This window comes from Aphelocoma coerulescens, chromosome 14 (genome assembly GCF_041296385.1).
Source record: "Aphelocoma coerulescens isolate FSJ_1873_10779 chromosome 14, UR_Acoe_1.0, whole genome shotgun sequence".
In the NCBI taxonomy this organism is placed as follows: domain Eukaryota; kingdom Metazoa; phylum Chordata; class Aves; order Passeriformes; family Corvidae; genus Aphelocoma; species Aphelocoma coerulescens.
This window is the reverse complement of record NC_091028.1, coordinates 15,190,629-15,211,243: the sequence shown is the minus strand read 5'-3', so window position 1 is coordinate 15,211,243 and position 20,615 is coordinate 15,190,629. Positions and strand designations below refer to the sequence as shown.

Sequence of the window (20,615 nt, the reverse complement as noted above, 5' to 3'; positions counted from 1 at the left end):
GCCCCGGAGCGCTCTGCGCACGCGCGCGCGGGTGACAGGGCGGCGTCGAGCACGTGCGCCAGCGCCGCCGAGGCGGCCGCCGCCTGCCCGCCGCTGCCGGCGGTGCCCGGGGCGGGGAGGAAGGAGGGGCCCGGCCGAGGGGCTCGGCCGAGCCGCCGCCAGCCCGCCCCGCCCAGCCCCGCTCCGGTTCGAACGCGGCGCGGCCCCGCCCGGCCATTGGCGAGGGAGAGGAAGGGAGCCTGTGCGCGCCAGGCCCCGGCGTGTCGCAGCGAAGGCGTCCGGGCGGGCCCCGCTGCCGCGGCGGCGCGTTCCGCCCGGAGCGTGTGCGCGGGCCCCGAGCGGAGCCGCCGCTGCCATGGAGCGGGGGGGCGGCGGCGGCGCGCGGGGCTGATCGCGCCCCTTCCCCATGAGACTGTGGCTGTGCTGGCTGGGCTGCTACACCCTGCTCCTGTGGGTGCTGAGGAGGACGATGTGGGCTGGCCCTGCCCGGTACCTGCGGAGCCCTTTATCCAGGTCTCTCTACGTGAATATGATGGGCAGCCACCGCCAGCCAGCCCCGGACGCCAGGGAGAACCACCAGGTACAGCCCCGGCGGCGGCCGCCCTGCCCGCCCCTCCCTTCCCTTCCCTCCCCTCATCGTGCCGGGCTGGGCGGCGGGGGCGGCACGGGGACCCCCCGCCCCCGGGGAGCTCCGCCGGGCAGGGGCGGGGGTGCGCCGGGGGGAGCGGCGGCAGGAGCGGGGACCGCGGTGCGGGCTGAGGGGCACCGGGCCGGGCAGCGCAGACAAAGAGAGGGAACCGCTCGGTCCTGCGGTGAGAAAGTTGCCGTGTGCCCTGCCTGCGGAACGCGCCGCGGAGCGGTACCGGGGCTGCGGGCTCGCTGGGGGGGCCGGGGCGAGCCCGGCGGTACCGGCGGGGGCAGCAGCGCCTGTCCCGGCAGCCGGAGCGGGTCGGGGCCGGAGCTGCTCCCGGCAGAGGTGCGCCCCGGGTTCTGGACGTGCGCCCCGGGTTCTGGACGTGCGCCCCGGGCTGAGGATGTGCGCCCCGGTTTTTTCAATGGCACCCCCGGTTTGTCCGGTGAGCCCCGTGAGAGCGCTCCAGTGAAGTTTGCAGGTGGCGGTGACGGGAGTGGGTTTGTAATCACAGAGATGTTTGTAACAAGCACCGGTGCATCTAGAGGAAAACAAAAATAGTGGGAAACTGAGAATCCCACGGAGGCCTTGGAGCAGTAGTAGGTGGCAAACTAGGAATGAGTTGTTGCGATGTGATCCGACTGCGATAAAAGGTTAGTGCTATGTTTGGGCAGTGTGGCCACATGGGTCGGTACCTTGTGGAGAAGTTCGGGGCTATGCCCTTGCAACGCAATGGTTATGTGATAGATTTCATTTGGACCGTGTTCAGATCCGCACTGTGGTTTGGCAAAATGCTACTGAAAATCTGACAGGAGTTAGAAGGGCTAATAGAAACTCTTCGTGCAGAAGGAAGCTGGCAGCTTAATCTAGGTTAAATATGCAGAGCCGAGCTAACGAAGAAAACGTAGTATAAACACTTGAGGACTGCTGTACAAAGGAAAACCATAATTCTTCCTGCTGATCCATTACTGCAGCGTTCTTAGTGCTCTGGGTGGGCACTGACATCCAGAATCTTGCTGGGTGGATGTATCCCTGGAATTTAATGCTTGTGGTCTGCTGTTTGGATCATTCAAGACATAAGTACAAAGAGAAGCAGAATTCAGGTTTACAGGAAGAACTTCCTTCTGGTGAACAAAGAAAATCTGAAAGTCTTTTGTGTTGTTAAAAGCAGTAGTAGAAAAACAAGTCAGGAAAATGTGTTGTGGAGGTGCCTGTGTCATTCACAGGTAGATGGTCTGCAGTGGATAATCTCCATCTCCATTATATTAGATCTAGATTTTAAATGTAGGTATTGACTATTTAGTACATTTAGTAAGATTTATGGTTACTGAGTTTGTGGGGTAAGCACGGATTGCATGTTGAGACCCCTGGTACTTTGACTCTCTGCAGTTTTATTGACTTAACTAGTTTTATGTAAATTATAGAAGTGTTTAATCCTTTTACTAATATTAGGCAAGAGTTACAATGTTTATAATTTTTATTATAACAAAGGTCTTAGCACAACAGTCTGAAAAGATAAAAGATTGACACACTTTCTGTCATGAAACTAGTGGCATTTCATATGTTGTACATGGAGGAAAACAAAAGCAGTTTCTGTTCTGAGGAAGTAGTTCTGGAATTAAGCTGGTTTTCACCATTTTTTTCATTTGAAATTTAGATTGGGTTTGGGGGTTTTTGGTGGGGGGGGGTTTGGTCTTAAAATTTGTTAGCATTTCTGTTATTCACTGGTGTTACATAGGTAGTCAATAACCTTATTGGCAAGATTAACCATGAAGGATCATAGAATCATTTAGTCATTGAGGTTGAAAAAGAGCTCCAAGATCATCAAGTCCAACCTTTGACCAAATACCGCCACGCCCACTAAACCATAATGAGAAGAAAGTGGAGATCTGTGAACAACACCTTAATTTTGGAAACAAGCTTCTATTAGTTGTCACCATCACCCTTCTGCCAATGGTTATGTCAATAATCAGAAGTTTTAAAGACAGGAATTGCAGGACTGTTGTTTTTCAGTGGAACTGCAGGTGAGAGTTCAGTGCAGAACCCCAAGGTGTGTGAGCTCAGGTACAGCATGTGTGTAGTCATGCTGCTTATGGAACAAAGCCTGGGTTTCCCAAGGCTTTGAAAATGTTTTCTTCTGGATTGAAACTGGCAATGCACTGCAAAAGGCAAATCATCTGAGCCACTCCAGACCTGTTCAGTGGAGTGAGGCAGCAGCCTCATGAGTGAGCCTGACACATCCCAGCCTGCTCCTCAGCTCCTTGGGATCATTTGCTTCTGCCAGGCTCTTGGAATTGGCTTCTGAATGAATGGACAAAGTACACAAGCTGCTGCTTTAGTGGTTTTTCAGGAGCCACTAAGGATTCCTTTTGGGACTCACTGGCCTGTGCTGTTTTATTTAACAAGCACTGAGCTGCAGTGAGAAGAGACCTAAACCGGTGAATCAGCAGTCTCGGGGATCCCTGGGGCAGACTCAGAATCTGTTTTTCAGAGGAAAGGATCACTCACTTGTTCTGTCTACAAGTGTGTTTGAAAGTACAGTCACGAGCCTGATTCTGCCAGAAGTGCACCCATTTCCAGGTGGTTTTCAATCCTAAGCAGGCACATTTGTTCCTCAGCTGAAGGGTCTTCCCTCGCTGCTTTGGGCCAGTGTCTGATCTGGCATAAGGGCCTTGGTGCACTGTGTGCTCCCCTCTGCTTGCTGGGATGCTGCACACACTGGAATGAGAATCCTGTCCCATTACAGTAATGACTGGAAGTTCCATTGTGCTGAAGGCTGTGTAAACCTGCACTGAGTGAATGTTCCTCTCCCAACAAGGCAAGTGAATGGGATGGGATCAGGGTCCGAGCACCTGTGTGTTAAATCTTCGGGGAGTTACCCCAGCTGACGGTTTCTGTCCTTCCATGTGCGTTTTTTACCAGGTTCTGTTAAAACTCTACATCTCACTTTAGGATACTTAAAGCTCCCTATCTGCACAATGAACACATGCAGTCAGATTAAGGCACATTATTGCAAGATTTAAGGGTGAGATAAAAGGGTGTTGGCTGTAGAGAATAATTCTTGATGGTAGAAAACAGACACAATGGCATTTTATGAGAAGGACTGGGAATAACTCCATGTCAGTGTAGGAGAGTGAAAAATAATAGTGATGGTCTTCATTAAAAAGAAATTTAAATTTTTTAAATACGACTTTCGCACAGAGAACCTACATTGGCTTTCTAGGGAATTTACCTTGTAGATATCTTCAAAGAACAGGGTAATGATTAAGACAAAAATTTAAAGCATTATTTCTTAGCAAGTAATTAGTCCTCACTTTGTTACAATTCTAAGTTAATTTTAACCTGAAGTTTGTTGGAAAGACTGTAGGAAAAACTAAACTTTAGTATTTATGGAAATTGATAATAGCTTTCTGTGTATTATTTTTACTATTTTTGGGTTTACATTGCTGAACTTTTTTAATGATCCTTTATCTCTTTCTCTAGTGGTATGTCTGCAACACAGAACAGTTGTCTGAATCCCTTCAGCCCATTTTTGTCCAGAGTTACCTTGACCAAGGAACACAGATCTTCTTAAACAACAGCATCGAGAAGTCAGGCTGGCTGTTTATCCAGCTCTATCACTCTTTTGTGTCCTCTATTTTTAGCCTTTTTATGTCTAGAACATCTATCAATGGGTAAGTGAAAAGTCGATCTTGGGTAAGCTAAATACAGTTTGGATTTAGAGTTTTCAAGTGCTCAGCCCTACCCCTTAATCTGCCAGCTTTTCAAAATGTGTAATTTCCCTTTGCTGGTCTGTCAGATGTGAAATGCCCTCCTGTGCTCATCACGCCCAGCCCTCTTAACTGGTGATCACTATTTCCAGTATGGGGGGACAAAGGAGGTAATTGCAATTAATAAAAGACAGAGGATTCTGATTGTATTTTATAACTTGTGTTAATTTTCTTCTAACTAAGAGAGTGTTTTCTTTGTGTCTCTTCCCTCAGCTTTCTCCTCCCACACCTTGCCCTTTCCCTACTGCCACATTTATATCAGTTACTGTTGTGATTGTGCAGGTTGTTGGCTGTATCCAGTCAGTTCTGTATTGCACCTAAAACTCTTCCTACTGGAGAGTGTGTGCCTGCCCACTGCAAATCATGGCAAACAGTGCAAAGCTGGCCAAATGTTGTGTCTGGTAACACTAATGTGGAATTCTGTCCTTCCTCTTATTCTCTTAAAACAATTCCACCTCAATTTGTGTGTAAGCTGCAGTGGAACAGGAAACTTCTGATGTAGCATGTCTGCATCAGCAGAGCAGGGAAACATAAGTTGATCAAACAGCATTCTTCTATTCTTATTGCATCAGCTGCAGGGGAGTTTGGCTGTTCATAGGTGCTTTAGTATTTTTTTCAAAGAAGTCAGTGCCTATTTTTGCTCACTTCACCCCATTCAGACACGTTTAACAGATTATCAGTTTTGACCTCCTAAAGAATGCATTTTATTACATTTAGCCAATTTCTCCAGTATACCCACCTCTGCACCTGCTACATACTTCTGCACAGTCTGACACAAGATAGGAGCTGTCTACTGGGGCTAGAAAAATAGTCTTTTTCCTTATTTTCTACCCAGATGACTTTATGAGCTTCCCTGTGGTGTTCTTAGTTATGTGTAGCTCTATATAAAGGTTCCTTTGGTCTCTTCTTCCTTTCTCTTCCATTTTTTTTCAAAGGCTCTTCAGGGCTTTGAATAACACCTCATAATGCTGTTAGGAATAATAGCTATGAGCCAATTATACAGTGTGGACTGACACATGTGTGCTGCAAGGGGCCTCTACTTAAATTGGATGTAGTCTGTTTATTTTTATACATTTGATATCCTGCTTAGTTTCTTCTCTATGACTTTGTATACTCTGTCCTTTTTGTTTCTTTGGATTTTAGTACAGTCAGTCTTTCCTAGGCTACCTCCTTTTCACATTTTTTATTCTTTGAGTCTTTTTATCTCTGTTTATCTTTTTTCTGTTTTTTTTTTTTTTCCTGTTCATTGTCTTTAAGTTTAACCTGCTATCTGACAGGAGTTTAAAGAATAGTATTTATCTACCTGCAGTCTATTACTGACCAGTTCTTTTTCCTCTGCCTGTTCTTCTAACTGTTTCATCATTGAATTCTGCTATGACAGCTGAAGTGTGTCACTGTGTAGTCTTCAAACAGTTATGGGCGGGTATGTCATTGACTTGATCCACAAGGAATCCAACTGTCACCTCTACCCAATTCCTTAATGAGTTGTCTATTTTCTGTTCCACGGCTTTTCATGTTGAATGCAGGATCTGCAGATAGCAGCAAAAGCCATTGTAACATAGAATTAAAAAAATCTCTTTTGCCCCTCCAGCAGTGTTACCCCCTTCCTTTCTTTAAATCTGTTCCCTGTCTCCTCTTTCCACATCCTATTCCTCATTCATTGTGCATAGTTCTGTGTCTGCAGCCATTTTATTTCCTCTGTTATTTTATCTTGGTTTTTTTTTTAAAGTAGGTGGCAGAGATTCAGACCTGCAGATGTGACAAATAAGGTTCAGTCTTTATCTTTGCTTTTCTTTTTCTTCCCCTTCCTTTTTTTGTTTTAATGCAATCATTTTCTTGAGCTGCACTCCACAAGCTCTTCCTTACCTAATCAAATTCCTTCTGGAGTCTTAACCACTGTAACTGCATGTGGCTCTGTGTTTGAGCTCTGAGAAGTGCAAGGCAACTTGAACTGGATTTAGAATTTATCTGAGTGGTGACCTTGTTTAATATTATGTGTGACTGGTTCCTGCCAAAGCACATTCTAAATTTCTTTACTGCCTGCCTGTCTGGTTAAGTTTGTACAAAATTGGTCATTTCTTGTTTTTACGTTTCAGGCTGCTGGGAAGGGGCTCAATGTTTGTGTTTTCCCCAGAACAATTTCAAAGACTGCTTAAAATAAATCCTGAATGGAAATCCCACAGACTTCTCGATTTAGGGGCTGGGGATGGAGAAGTCACTAAAGTCATGAGTCCTCATTTTGAAGAAATCTATGCCACTGAATTGTCTGAAACTATGATATGGCAGCTTCAGAAGAAGAAATACAGGTATTGTACTGAGTAATTCCTACATCCTTTATATCAGACATAACAGCAATCTGTTTGTAATTTAATTAATGTTCAGTATTGTCAGTCAATTCCTTTATTGTTTGATTGTTATGGAAAAGGCTAACCTGTACAAAAGCAGAAAAACAAACACATCTGATGTTCCCTCTTAGCAGTGTTGGGTTTTGTCTCCTTTATTACCTGATGTTTATCAGGCAGTATCAAGGTTCATAGGGCTGGACATGTAGCCATGCTGTTCACTGATTTAGTTTTCTTTTCCAAAAGACCAGTAGGGATTGTGTCTGGCTCTTCTCTAAATGGTTGACCTTACCTGCACTATCAACACATCCACAGAGAATTTTTGTCTTCAACAGACTGTATCTCTTTGTCTTTCCTTTCACAGGGTGCTTGGTATAAATGAATGGCAAAACACAGGATTTCAGTATGATGTTATCAGCTGTTTGAATTTGCTGGATCGCTGTGATCAACCACTGACTGTATTAAAAGATATTAGAAGTGTACTGGAGCCAACCAGAGGCAGAGTCATCCTAGCACTGGTTCTGCCATTCCACCCCTATGTGGAAAATGGTAAGTGCACAGATTAACAGCTGTTTAGGCAGTGAAAGAAAACATTTGTAGGATCTAGTATCCCAAATTAAATGTTTAATAAATGACATGTTTGTATTGGATTTTTTTGCAAATAACAGGGCATGTCCAGAAGTATGAAATCATAGGTAAATAGGCTACATGATGTAAGCTGTTTTGTTAACTCCACAGAATACGTTGTTGGCACCAACAAAAAGCTCAAATATTGAAGTCACAGATCCTGTTCTGCAAGTTACCACATTTCAGCTGTGTTGGAGCAGCTTGGGAAAACTGGTCCCTGATTAGGGCCTTTTACCTAGAGGTGACCCCAGCTGTCTCTAGTGACCACTTGAGCAAAACCATCAGAACTGTCTAGAGCTGGATGGGTAGTTCAGGTCAAGCTGTTTGAAGTGTTCCAGATGAATCCTACCTAAAAATTCATAGGGAGATAACTTTGACTTTCCAACATGAGGTCTCAAAGTAAAATACAGACCCCTACGAATACAAATATCAACCACTACTAGTATTATATTAATTTACCTTGTACTAGTAACAGGAATAAAAAAGTAAAATTCAGTGCTAAAACTCAATTATTTACCCTACTTGGATTTTAAAGAAATATATGAGAGATTTTCAGATTAATCTGTCCCAATGACTAAACTTCTAAAGAGACTAGGAACTTTTTTACATGCCTGTGATTGTGGATTCAGGTTGAAGCACCCTGAAGGTGGTTTGAGTTCCAGGAGGCTGATGATCATCAGTCATTGTTTGGCCTCTGGTTCTCCTTGAGTGCTAAGACTTGTCTGTGGAAAGGCATGGATGCCCAGAAAATACAGAACTAATCATGTTCTGGCAATCACAAATGCATCAAACTGAATCTGATTTTCTCTTCTTACATGCCAGTGGTGTTTTGGTGGGAGAATGGAGAAAAGAAGTTTTAAGTACAAGAAGTAATGCCAACAGATGAAGAATTACTTAAAATACAGTATTTGAGCTTGTAATTTTGTAACTATTCTGAAAAGTAGTGTGTCTTAAATTAGATTTGGGGTTTGACTTAGGCATCTGTAAAGTATTTCAAGCATATTTAGTTGCAACTTACTGTGCCTATAATGTGGAACAATATGGCTTCCCCTTGTAGAAATCCTTCAAAATTCCAAATACCAGCAGTGTCTTTGTAGTCTTTCTGGCATATTAAAACCAAAAAATGAGAAATGCTTTTTTTGTGTGCCTTCAAAACCCTGTGCCATTGTGTTTGGCAATCACTATTGCACCCCACATCTACTTTTCTGCATTTTGTTGGGTAACCCCATGACAGACCATGTACAACTCCCTGGCTCAACAGGAGGAGGATAAATGAAGGAACAAACTATTCTGATCCTGCTTATATCCTTCATCATTAATCTCTTACCTTACACTGGGAAGAGAAGAGAGAGTTAAATTTATAAATCCCAAGGGACTGGACACCTGTTCTGTGATTGTTGGACACAGTCATTCCTACTTGTTGAAAGCTGAAATGCTGTTGTAAGATGATTTGTAAACCAGTGTCATAATTTTATTCGTGAGGGTGACTTGGCAGATGAGTCACTTTGCTGAAGGCAGTTTTGCTCCCTTAATATTCTCTGAAACTTAAAAACATGCTCCATTTGTCTGTTTGCCACTATTACAGATATGGACTTGTATAAACTGTTCACAGTGCAGGCTAACACACACAAAAGTTACAGCCTTCGCACTTAAGATCAATTTAACTGTGGGCTAAAGAAACAGACAGTGAACTGCCAGACTATCTTCATGATCTGAACAACATTTTAGGATTTCAGTATTTCATTCAGCTGTTTTACATGATGATGCATTTTAAAAATAGATACATACATATGTTTTATATGTAACAAAATTATACTTGGAACAGTCAAAGAGGAGAACATTTCTCAAGTAACATGCCTCAAGTAACTTCTTGTAGCAGCTCATTAAAACCAGCTTGGACCCACATAGTGAAACTTTTCAATTTTCTAGAGGGAGAACAACTGGAAAAGAGCTGGAGCAGGTAAGGTGTTTGATCCAGTGTCAGATCCATAGATAGAAGTGGAGAAATTATTTTAATCAAAATGAGATATTTGGGTTATTACATGCAGTATAAGGGGATGGTAATGGTGGAAACAGTCTATGTGAATAACATAAAACCTGCTCTAAGAGAACAAAGCAAGGTGGAGGAGGAATTAAAATACAGATCTGTGCTCACTGTTTGTGGAATGACAGTGACACCTAGAGTCCGTAGGAGCTTAATCATAAATTCTCTCTGGGCTTTTCAGTTTTATTTCACCATGCAGGACAACCAGGAATGCAGTTACTTCGGGTTTCTAAATTAGGTCAGAGAGCTGAATGAATCATCAGGTATAAACCCAGCCACTAAGAACAAGTATTACCACAACTTTGTTTTTAATAGGTATCTCATAGAGTCATATGAGAATCCTTTGTATTTCCTAATACAGACAGAAAAAGTCATTATTGGATAATACATGACTAGACTGGTGTAAGTTTCTCTAAAATAAAAATGTCATGCTTCAGAAGTAGTGAACACTGGGAGCCTGGGAGTGTGAAATTTCCTTGTTGAACACATTAATATCCTTGTGATTGATTGACAGGGATGAGAAGGCAAAGGTGTCTTTTCCATCCTCCTGAAATACTATTAATTGAGCTGGAAACACAGTAGTGTGTAAGATGGACCCTTGCTTTGTCTCAGTTGTCAGTTATCCTGCTGAAGTGAGAAATGCCACTGCATTTGTTAAACAAAGCCTTGGTTTATTTAAATTACGATAAAAGATGCAGCTGTTCTTTAGAAGGGAAAATGCCTGATACCAACAGGTATCTTGTAAAAGTGCTGATTTTGCAGATTGGCTGGGTAGTAACTGCTGAAAAAGGTACTTTAAAAAAAATAGTATACTTCCTTTGACTGGATAGTGTAGTTCTTTTTTGTGCTTGTATCCATGTTGAACAGGCATGCAAAGGCAAAATCTGGTGCTCCAGGTATTCCTGACTCAGGATGGTAGGACTGGGAGATGGGGGTTGCCAGTCTAGCAGGTGAATTTTAGTATTGGAGGAACAAGCTTTTCACAATGAGCATTACTTTCCTAAATAGGCTTGGAGGAAGCTCCCATCCCAAATGAGCTTTGCCAGGATAGTGCATGTGTTTATATTGTCAGTTTTTTCTGCTTGCCTGACAGCTTTTGCTCTGTTTAAGCTGTTCTAAGGCTCATTAAGTGTTGGTCTGTAAATGTTACATCAATAGCTATCCCATTAATATGACCAAACCCAGAATTTCACCCATGAAACAAGTTTATTTTCTGTTGCTGTAAATTATCAAACGTGTTTCACAATTGCCCAGTTCATGTAAAAGGAATACATGTAAGTTTATGTAAAGAGAAAAAAAAAAGACACAGAATTCAATCTAAACTAAAATAGGAAACTTTTATGAAGCATCAGCAGTTATCTTACAAAGATGAAGTCTTTTCCCAGGGTTCTTGGAAATGGAAAATGGAATGTGTAACACAGATGTAAGGTACAATGCACTTGGTTCTGGTGATCTGTTTAGAAAATACTCTTGAAGAACACTGCCCTGCAAGGTTTTGTCCTCTCCCTTTAAAGCAAAGGAAGTCTGTGAAGAAGCTTAACTTCCTCACCAGCCCCTTTGCTTGCACCAGAACTGTTGAACAGATCTGAAGTGCTGCACATTCTCATCTGTTCTGATAAACAGTGCCATCTTCCGAATCATCCTGGGGAGAGAAGTGCTTCGTTATTGAGGTGATTTTTATTTTTTTTAAATAAAGGCAAAATTCCTTTTTTGAGGCAAACTCCATCCCTTTAGTGTTTCAGTAAAATCCTTTCTCCCCTCTTACCCAGTTGTTTTTGTCCATGTGGTATCTACAGGCTTCAGAACGTGTTTTTTACCCTATTGACTTTTCCTAATCTCCAGGGAGCACAGAGGCAGTAAAACATAGCCCATATTTTCATATCTGATGCTCAAACCAAAGACCAGGTCATGTCAGCAGGGACTTGAAGTCTTTAAAGGGGTAATTACAGAGGAAAATGATTGGAGCTGTATGGAAATAAATGAAGTAAAGTGTATATAGGAGAAGTGCTTGACTTTGGTCTGTGTTTCATTTGGTTCCTCCTTGCATCTTGGAATGGTCTCTGTACTCAGAATAGGAAAGAATTAACATTTTTTCTCAAGCAAGATTTTTGAAGCAAAATTTTGAAGCCGTTTTCTTTGCTTGTAAATACCTGTGACTTCTAAAGTTGTGTGGTTTGGTTTTGCAGGTTTTTTTAATAATTTACATGGCACATGTAAAATTATTGTCATATAAGACTTGATGGCATAAATTTGGAATGATGAAATAAGTTGTGTGGTTTTCTTTACCCACTGATATTGAATACTTAGTTTAGGCTCTCTGTGCTGAAGGAGGGGATATACCTTTAAATATATTCCTGAGCTTTTATAATAGTTTTGTTATGTTTCTGTCCCCTATTCTGGGTTAAGGGAGCAAGAGGAACTGCAAAAGAAATATTTTTCAAACATGACCTGTTAATAGCTCCAAGCATTTAGCAAACAGTCCAGAACCAGACTTCTTCTTGGCAAAATACAAACTTTTGGCAATTTTATTTTTAAATGTACATGCATAATTTTAAAAGGAGTGGGTGTGTGTATGTGTATATATATATATCTACACACACATGTATAAATAGATATATATGTAATTGTATGCATATGGCCATTTATAATGCTTTATAATGTCTTTGACTGTCATTCAGAATACTTTTTTTTACACCTCTATCAACTTTAAAGGAAATAGGCACACTGTACTCCTAAAACCTTTTAGTTTCTCTTTTTCCCCATAAATTTAGGTATTAGTAGGTGCATACTCACAGGCTGCTGGCTGTGTTGAGCATATCTCTGCTTTTGAAGTTCTTGAGCAATGGCTTGAAAAATTTTTCGGCCGCTCTTTATGTTCTGCAAATTATTTAAAATATTTTTGTTCAGTGCAACATTTTATATTGGAGGAAGCATCTTTTTCTACCTTTTGTAATTCAGATTTTTTACCTGGATAGGTCTTTGGGAATGTTACTAAGTAACACTTTAAAACCACACAGTTTGGCAAGCAGAAGGCTTTTAAATTACATTACTATTGCATTGCTTAACATATGTACCTTCTTTAATGGTATTTAAATGCATGGCTTCTGATTTTTGTACAAGGATACATAGTGGTTGAGGTTGTTTTTTTAAACACATTAGTGCTTACTTGAATGGATCATTTAAAGAAACAAAAAATTAATAGCAAAACCTGTTATTGTCAGAAGCTTGAACCAACTTTACTTAAAACCTAAAGGAAACAGTGTATTGTGTATTAGAGATGGCCTTTACATAAATTAACTTTACCATGTATCCAGTGGGTTAAAAATAAATTAACTGGTTTATTAAAATTAGTTAAATATAAAGTGAAGCCTTAACAGCTTGGAATGTCTCTTCAATGGAATCATCAATTAATCACAAATTTGAAGCCAAATATACTTTAAAAAGACAAGAAGAAGAAGATCTGAATCACAGGCAAAGCAAATAACATGGTAACATACATAGTTCTCTGTTGTTTGGTCTTTCCCACTTTTCTTTAGCAGCTTTGGTTTTAACTGGAGGGAGGGAAAATAAATGACAAAGCAAATAAGATACAAGGTGAGAAGTTAGCAGAGTAGTTAAAATTGTTGCCCTTTTGCAGTGTCAGTTTGTAGGTAAGTGTTTCACTAGATCAGCTGATACCATAGGAAAAATCAGAGAGGTTTTCACATGTGTAAAGTTTTTTTCAGCTTCTGGTAGTAGATACTGCAAGTATTTTTGCTTTGAGCACAGTGGGACCTGCTTGAAACACAACTTAATTCTCAAAAAGAAACCAATGGCATCATAGATCCAGTTTTTCCCCTGAAGAAGGCTTGTTTAATTTTTCCCACTATACTCTTCACTCTGTACCTTCACTTCTAAAGAAAAACAAAAATGAAAAGCCAGTCCTGTCTTTATGCTTGGACAGTGGTCACTACAGGAAAGAACCATTTTACCATATCATAGAAGTAAGGACTGTGAAGTCCTGATTCTGCTGTCAAAGTCTCATTATTATGTAACAGTTCCAGTTGTAGCTCTGGGTGTTTTTATCTAAGCACAAATTTTGTTCTAGATTAAAAAAAAAAAGCAGTAATTACATAGCTTTTAACCATGTGCATTTTAATGGGTTTGTTTCTGTAAGCATAAAACTTCTTCCAAGTCTCTGATATTTTTTTATTTTACCATTATCTGTTCTGTCCATGTATGAAGAGACTCAGTAGACAAACGAAGTCAGTCTGCAGTAACTTTACTGCACCTCATAAATACTTTGATGTGAAATTTAAATTATTTTACCTTTACTGGAAATTTATACTCTCAGGGTAATTTTAACTTCAGAATACCTTTTCTTTTAGACACTTTACTGAAAAAAGAAAATGTGGTTGCTGTTGAGAGTCCAGGTGTGTGCCACACAGGATTTCACAGATGTGTTTGTGCAGCTCATGGACTTCAACCAACCTCCTCTTTAAAACTTAACCATAAAAGTTATGAAATCTAGAAATGTGTTTTTATTCCCCTTATGGAGATGTTAAAACTGCATTGATTTACAAAATGAACAAAACCAGAAAAAACACTTTGAGCCTACCTTGTAGACCACAAAGGATATGAACACAGCAGAGCTGTACAGGAACAGTAAGGACGAGGTGATGATCATGAAGATGAGTTTTCCATTGCTGTGTTGCTTCCCTGATCCTTTATTAAAAATGAGTGTTAGAATAAAGGGCAGTTCTAAGTCACGTAATTTTTTTAAGACTCTGCATTCCAGCTCCCTTTCTCTGAGGAATTAAAAAAACCTTATACCATCAATATTTTTCTGGTTCATTTTCAGTCTAAATTCCTTTGTGAGACCATTTTCCTTTTGTTTGCTCGTATGTTTGCAAGGGCAATGGAGACCTGTTAGTTTTGATTACAAACCCTTCCTTTAGGGATAGAGAGAGAATGGAATCCAGTTTTCTGCTCTTGTAAAGGTGTATCTGAATAAAGCTCATAGGCTTCTGTTCAGAAATGAAGTTAAAGGAAGGAAGGAATATAAAGAAAGTAATAATCCAGCTGGGTTTTTTTTCTTTTTCTATTTTAGGCATGTAAAACTGAAATGTAGTTACTGAAGTTTCATTATTTTCTTAACTAGAAGGCAAGTGATACAAAGTGACATTTTTGTCAGGCTGGCACAGTGAATCCCCCGGTCTGAGGCTTGCACTGTCTTGCGCATACTTCTACTAAATGTTGGTTTCTCTACTTCCCATTTTTTTGTTGAAACTTCCTTTCTGATAGCCATGAAAGTCTTTATGTAAGAGGATGTACAGTATGTTTAGACAGCACAAGTACAAAACTTCTTTCTTTTGTAGAATTCTAGAGTCATCATCATCATATGATAGAACAGGCTAATTAGCAAACAAGGTTGAGATGCTTATTTGTGGAATCCCTCTGGTTTTACTAATAACATCTTAATATAGTCCTACTACTCCTAATGGGTTTGTTGGTATTTCCATCTTAAATGTCATTCTTGAAAATATAAATACAGAGAGTATTTAGACAAGATAATTTATTTCTTCTAAGATGCTTCATTAAGAAGGAATGAACAACTGACCTGTTACCGTTAGTACTGTTCCATCTCCTGTTTGTTTGGAGAGGGGTGAACCTGAGTCTGAAAATGCTATTCCACAGATATAAACAGCATTGTCATCTGCAGTCAGATCTTTTATCTGAAGTAAGATGTTATTTCCCGATAAGTGTACTTTGTACTTCTGATGATCTGTGCATCCAGGAGTACACAAATCCTGATGGGTATTAGTTAAAAAGCGAAACCACAGAACTTCAGGTGGGGAGGAGGAGCATCCAGAGGCAGAGAAAGTGCATGTTAGGGACACATTGTTCGTGGAGGAGTCAGCTTGCTGAAACCTGGGCTGTGTTACAGTGACTCGGCACTGACCTGCAACACCTGTAGGGAAGGAACGATTGGTAACATGAGGGACAGCTAAAAAGCAAGGTACAGTCTAAAAAGAAAATACAGCTGCTTTTGGTTCATTCAAGAAAAGGTGGGAGGAAAGGAGGAAACTAGCCGTGTTTCAAACTTGAAATTGTTAAGGCTGTTTTCAGCAAACTTTGTTGTTAGATAATTCCTACAGCTTGCACATGTGCTGATTTCACGCTTTCGTCTACAGGGTAATGCACTTGGCTTTCTATTTTCTGACAAAATAGAGAAGACTGATAGATGTGAAGCAATGTGAATGTTTCCTTTGGCACTGGAGAAGACCAGAAGAATACTATGTGCAGTTTCCTGCCTGAGATTTAGTCCTGCACGTTTGGGGGGGGTACTGGGCAGTGGGGGTGGGTGTTGTGGGACCTAAGTGCAGCTGCTCAGTGGAGCAGTTCTGCAGGGCTTTCTCTCTCCTCCACTGGTCTGAGTCAAGCCAGACAACCCGAAGGCAGGCAGTGGAAATGTCATAAATCAAGACATCTATAATTTAGCAACGTCATAACATTGATTAGAATTCACAATAGTTCCAAGACATTCTTCCACTTCATCACACATATTGACTCTGGGTTTCTAAGAATAATAGTGCTTGTTAGTTCTGACATTTAAAAATGTGTGCAGAGAAAACAGGAAGGGTAATCAGAGAAGAGCATTTTAATTAAGGAACTAAAATAATGTGTGGTTTAATATGACTAGTCTGGAAGGGGTTTTTTAAAGTCCTTATTGAAATCCACAGTGTAAATTCTGTTTTAGTATATTTTTTTTCAAATAAGTTGTGTAGTTATTTAAAGTATGGCATTGAAATTATTGCAGTGAGAATAAAGGTAGTATCTAAACAGCATCCTTTTGTGCTTGCCAGAAAATAACAAATTAGAAGATAAATAAACTGAAATCTCTTAGTGTACTGCTGATACACAATTTGTAAACCTGTCCATGGTGAACAATTAATTGTCTCTTCACCATTTTTCTCACCAAATCCAATCAGATTCGGTGTCTGTGACTTCTACAGGAATAAAATGAAGCTGATTCACACCTGAAGTGTCAGGTCCATATCAGAGCCATTCCACAGCAGCTACAGCAATCTGAAAATTTTAAGCTGTGGGTGTCCTTGCACCCTGTGTGGTGAAAGACGGTAGCTTGTGCTTCTGCAGCTGATCCCCTTCTCTTTTCCACCTTATCCACAGGCTCTGGTGTCCTTGCAGAGCTGAATTCCATGGCCTCAGGTCATGTAGGTGCTGCCTGCTGAGCTTCCCAAACCCTCCTCCCAAACAAACACAGTTGCAGTGAAACCAGGCTGCTTCTGGAGTGTTCCAGGCAGGGAGGTGCAGCAGGATCTGACCCATAAATCACACGTTACAGCAGCATTTCAGACTTTTGGAAGAAAAAAGCATTTGCTAGCAGTTGTGTACTTTGGAAGTTCTATAAAGATTACAGAAATTAACTTGATTTTCAGTAAAACTTTTCACTGCTTTTATTTTGTAGCTGTGTTGCAAATCATAACCACAAAATTCTCAGTCTTGTTTAACTGCTGTTAAATGAGACAATATAAGAAATATTTTTAAAGTCTTACCAGCACCATACAGGATACAGTCAAATGCCAGCATTAGCACGTTGTTTAATTTGTTGAAAGATGCCATTTCTTGTATCTCTCTGGAAATGAATCTTCATGAAGGAAGAGGAACTTAGGAAATGTTTGGATTTGCAGAACTGTCTTAATCACAAGATGTAGAACTTCCTGTTTAGAAGGGTGTTTACTACTGCATTTAGCAAACTGGTTAAAGGTACAGATCAAGCCAGAAAGCTTTTGTTTGTTGTGGATGACATTACTTGGAAAATGAGTGAAAAACTTTAAATTTTGAACTTCTGAGAGTTGTACCTATAATCCTTCAGATTATTTCATTGGATATAACAAACAATGCATTTTCCACCATGCTACAAGTGATCAGCTTCTTTGTTTTATATGACCCTAAGCAGCCTTTAGCAGATCAGCTAGTAGATGGCCACTGAAGGCACAAAGTAACCATCCATTGTAATGTGGTGATGCACTGGTGAAAGCTTCACAGCAAATCATAATTTTCAAGTTGGTGACTCTAATAACTGTAATTTCCTGTGTGCTCGTCTGCTGGACATCAGCTTCACTAATGGCAGTTACCTGTTAGCCACTCCTGGGACTTCTAGTTAAAAATGTAACAAAAGATAACCTTAAAGAAGCTGCTTTTGAACAGGGACAAATTAGAACTGATCTTGCAGCAGGTCTACAAGGGGTTTGGCAACCTCCTGTGTAGAGTGGAATGGAACATGATCAGTGTAATCATGCTTTCTGTAAGAAAATGCAGCACGCAATAAAGTTTTCTTTATAATTGAAACAAAGCTGTTCTGTTTTCTCAGTAGGTGGTAAGTGGGAAAAACCCTCAGAAGTTTTGGAAATCAAAGGGCACACTTGGGAAGAACAGGTGAACAGCCTGCCAGAAGTCTTCAGTAAAGCAGGTTTTGCCATCGAGGCTTTCACCAGACTGCCCTACCTCTGTGAAGGTGACATGTACAATGACTACTACGTGCTGGATGATGCCGTCTTCGTCCTCAAGCCAGTGTAAGCCTGTGGGAAGTAAAGCTCACAGTCTAACTCAAGAAGCAGCCTCTGAAAGAGGGTTTTGATTTATGGTTACTTAAAGGGAGGGAATTTTGGGATTGCCATGCTAAACAAATACCGTGTAAGAAATTTAAAGGCCAAAATACTAATGTATTTCTTTGTAGTGTGATTAGGGGGGGGGAAAGGTTGTTTTTTAAATGGACTCCTCAGCTGAGAATTTCTTTTTTACCAGCTCTTAAACCAACATTGCATTCTGCAATCCAGCAGCAATGGGGGATATTTTTTTATACTTACCTGCAACAGGGATCATATCCAAACAAAAGCAATAGTCTTTATAATGGTGAAACTGATACAGTGTGAACTGTTGTGAAAGAAATCAAGCAAAATCTGGCAATAAAGTTATCCATTCAGTTCAAGCCTTGTTGAATAAAAACTGTTGAAATGGATAATCTTCCATGCTAAGTTACTTTCTCTCTTACTGTCATTCTTCACGTTTTTAATCATGCTAATAAACTTTTTTGAGATGACTTTTGCATTAACTTTTGTGTTCATTTTTGTAACCATAGCCATGCTTGTCTGCAGCAACTGGTCTTTTGTGTTGAGAATCAAGCTTTCAGTAGCAGCACAACCTTGCATTTATTTAAACAGCATTTAGTTAGGGATAACAGTGCACAAAAAATGTATCACTTTTGGTTGGGGTTCCTTCATGTTCCTCTCAAAGCCTCATAAATCCTCATTGCTTTTGCATATGCCATTTTCCAGATAAAGAGTTTATGGTAGAACTTGTTGAAACTGCACTTTAAACTGATGGCTTTAATAACAAATCCTCTAAGCAAGTTGTTGCCAAATGTTTTCAGCTCTAAAAAGTTGCAGGTGGTTTCTTGTAAATTTCTTGAGTCAAACTGCCTGTGAGAATCAGGCTGTAGGGGCTTGAGAGTTCAGCTAGCTTGAGACATTCTCCTGACTTCAGGAGCACTACATAAATGCTGTTTATTTTAACATATCTTGTTTAAAAAACTGTTTTAAGTGGATAATTTCTGGCAGTTGGGATATAACCTTCCTTTAAAACAACAAGAGACATCATAAGTAGTACAGACCTGGCAGGTATATGTCCTGCAGTGCTTGAGCTGCAGGTGTGAGAGAGCAGAGAAACCTCAGGTAAGTAAAGTGAGAACGGACTTCTGTTGCTTTTGAAGTCTAAAAGTGTTGTCTGTTTGGGGGTTTTTGTGGTTTTTATAATTATTGGGGATTCTGTGCCAGGTAGGATGCTTAACGTGTCATTTTAGGTTTACCTCAAACTCACTTTGCCTGATGGTTAATGATTTCTCCTGCCAGTTTATTAGCTTTTTGTTCTCAGTCATCTTTGTGGAAAAGTAAGTATTCTGTAGTATGGGGCAAGGGATTTGACTGGTGAAATTTCAAATTACTTTTCAACAGTAATTTAGACTCAGTGTTATTCTCATTTCAGGATGTGCTGTTGCATTTTGGCACATAGTGCAATCAGATTTGTCTGTTGGGAAAATGAGCTATGTATGCTCTGGAGTGAATCCATTAATTTATCTTCTGCTACCTTCATTTTGTACTCATCTAGTAGTAGGAAAATGTTTTTTAATGTGTCATGAATTTAGGTTAAGGTAGCAAATACGTATTAAGACAAACTTCTTCAAAGGTACTTCAGTGTTTTAATCCCACAGGTTAAAAATTACACAAGAGACTGCATTTCATATTTCTCATCTTTTAGTCCTGTCACTTAGGATTTCAGTGTGTAATAGCTTTGAGAGGTCTAGGAACAGAATGTGCAATGTAAATAATAGGAGGGTATTTTCTTTTCTTATGATTTTCTACTTTATTCACTCTGTTTAACAAAGTATTCTTACACTTGAGGAATTAAAACATGAGCAATGGTGAAGAGCTTTCTACAAAGCCTTCAGCAGGGTCAAAAACCTTAGTCCTGTTGAATAAACAGAATAAAACCGTAGGACTGTACCTACATCTGTATTTCTAAAGCCAGAGTTCCTGTGGAGGGAAGGGACTTCTTCCTCCCTGCAGGCCCTGAGAGAGCATTTGTGTGCAGTTAATGCTGCTCAGCCCACACAGAGAAACTCTTGAGTCCAGTAGTTCATTAAATTGCCCCAAATACTCTAAGATGCCATCTAAGGGAACAAGTGTTGCAATTCCAATGTCCAAATTCATTACTCCCGGGTTTGGGAGTCCTGCCTTGTCCTTCTGCTGTTCCTGTCCTGCTGTGGGTGGCAGTGTCCAGGCTGCACTTCAGTGCTCTCGCTAATGTGCAGTGTTTTGCCCTAGAGAGTGACTAAACTGTTCTGGGTGTGTTGCACTGTAGGAAAACAATGCTGTGCAAGGGCATGATTTTTAGCCAGAAACCTTCAAAGCAAAGTTGGAACAGCTTCATCTGTCAAAACCACAGCCCCCTTTTGCCGGGTGATCCCAGAACAGTCAGTTCATACTCTGCCCTGAGGAACCCAGGGCTGGGGAGATGAGGTAGCAGGGCAGCACCAGCCCAGCCCTGCACAGCTTGTTGAGCTCTCTTCATCTCGGGACAGAAGTGTCCCCTTCTGCCTGCCCTGGGAGTCCCTCTCCCGCCGAGCCCCGGCAGGGCAGTCC

At 40.8% G+C, this 20,615-nt stretch overlaps 3 protein-coding genes across 7 annotated transcripts in view; 2 read left to right on the top strand and 1 right to left on the bottom strand.

The window, feature by feature from the left end:
- Nucleotides 1-131: 131 nt before the first annotated feature.
- On the top strand, nucleotides 132-18,517 carry METTL9 (methyltransferase 9, His-X-His N1(pi)-histidine). 2 transcript variants are annotated; one of them, XM_069029797.1, is made up of 5 exons: nucleotides 132-580; nucleotides 4,115-4,305; nucleotides 6,498-6,707; nucleotides 7,108-7,292; nucleotides 17,792-18,517. In XM_069029797.1, the coding sequence occupies exons 1-5, from the start codon at nucleotides 407-409 to the stop codon at nucleotides 17,992-17,994; spliced, it is 963 nt and encodes a 320-aa protein (XP_068885898.1). In that variant the 5' UTR covers nucleotides 132-406; the 3' UTR covers nucleotides 17,995-18,517. The 2 variants fall into 2 exon arrangements, with proteins under 2 accessions (XP_068885898.1, XP_068885897.1); XM_069029796.1 differs by having other exon boundaries at nucleotides 137-580; nucleotides 17,789-18,517.
- On the bottom strand, nucleotides 10,575-17,768 carry IGSF6 (immunoglobulin superfamily member 6). 2 transcript variants are annotated; one of them, XM_069029798.1, is made up of 6 exons: nucleotides 16,971-17,768; nucleotides 15,014-15,364; nucleotides 14,012-14,118; nucleotides 12,912-12,965; nucleotides 12,208-12,291; nucleotides 10,586-11,056 (listed from the first exon to the last, which is right to left on the bottom strand). In XM_069029798.1, the coding sequence occupies exons 1-6, from the start codon at nucleotides 17,035-17,037 to the stop codon at nucleotides 11,018-11,020; spliced, it is 702 nt and encodes a 233-aa protein (XP_068885899.1). In that variant the 5' UTR covers nucleotides 17,038-17,768; the 3' UTR covers nucleotides 10,586-11,017. The 2 variants fall into 2 exon arrangements, with proteins under 2 accessions (XP_068885900.1, XP_068885899.1); XM_069029799.1 differs by lacking the exon at nucleotides 12,912-12,965 and having other exon boundaries at nucleotides 10,575-11,056.
- A 402-nt stretch (nucleotides 18,518-18,919) lies between the features above and the next one.
- OTOA (otoancorin) overlaps nucleotides 18,920-20,615 on the top strand; it is a 39,147-nt gene continuing 37,451 nt past the window's right edge. For all 3 annotated transcript variants that reach the window (XM_069030018.1, XM_069030019.1, XM_069030017.1), the window contains exon 1: nucleotides 18,920-19,148. The gene's annotated coding sequence lies outside the window, so the exon portion shown is untranslated. The remainder of the gene's footprint in view (nucleotides 19,149-20,615) is intronic.

Bases quoted from the DNA above. Each gene is read 5' to 3' on its own strand.
- METTL9 (XM_069029796.1), top strand. From the start codon at position 407: ATGAGACTGTGGCTGTGCTGGCTGGGCTGCTACACCCTGCTCCTGTGG. The intron at 4,306-6,497 runs GTAAGTGAAAAG...TTTACGTTTCAG, and splicing joins TCTAGAACATCTATCAATGG to GCTGCTGGGAAGGGGCTCAA. The intron at 7,293-17,788 runs GTAAGTGCACAG...CTGTTTTCTCAG, and splicing joins CCACCCCTATGTGGAAAATG to TAGGTGGTAAGTGGGAAAAA.
- IGSF6 (XM_069029798.1), bottom strand. From the start codon at position 17,037: ATGGCATCTTTCAACAAATTAAACAACGTGCTAATGCTGGCATTTGAC. The intron at 14,119-15,013 runs GTCAGTTGTTCA...TTTTTAATAAAG, and splicing joins AACAGTACTAACGGTAACAG to GATCAGGGAAGCAACACAGC. The intron at 12,292-12,911 runs GTATGTTACCAT...AATAATTTGCAG, and splicing joins ACCAAACAACAGAGAACTAT to AACATAAAGAGCGGCCGAAA.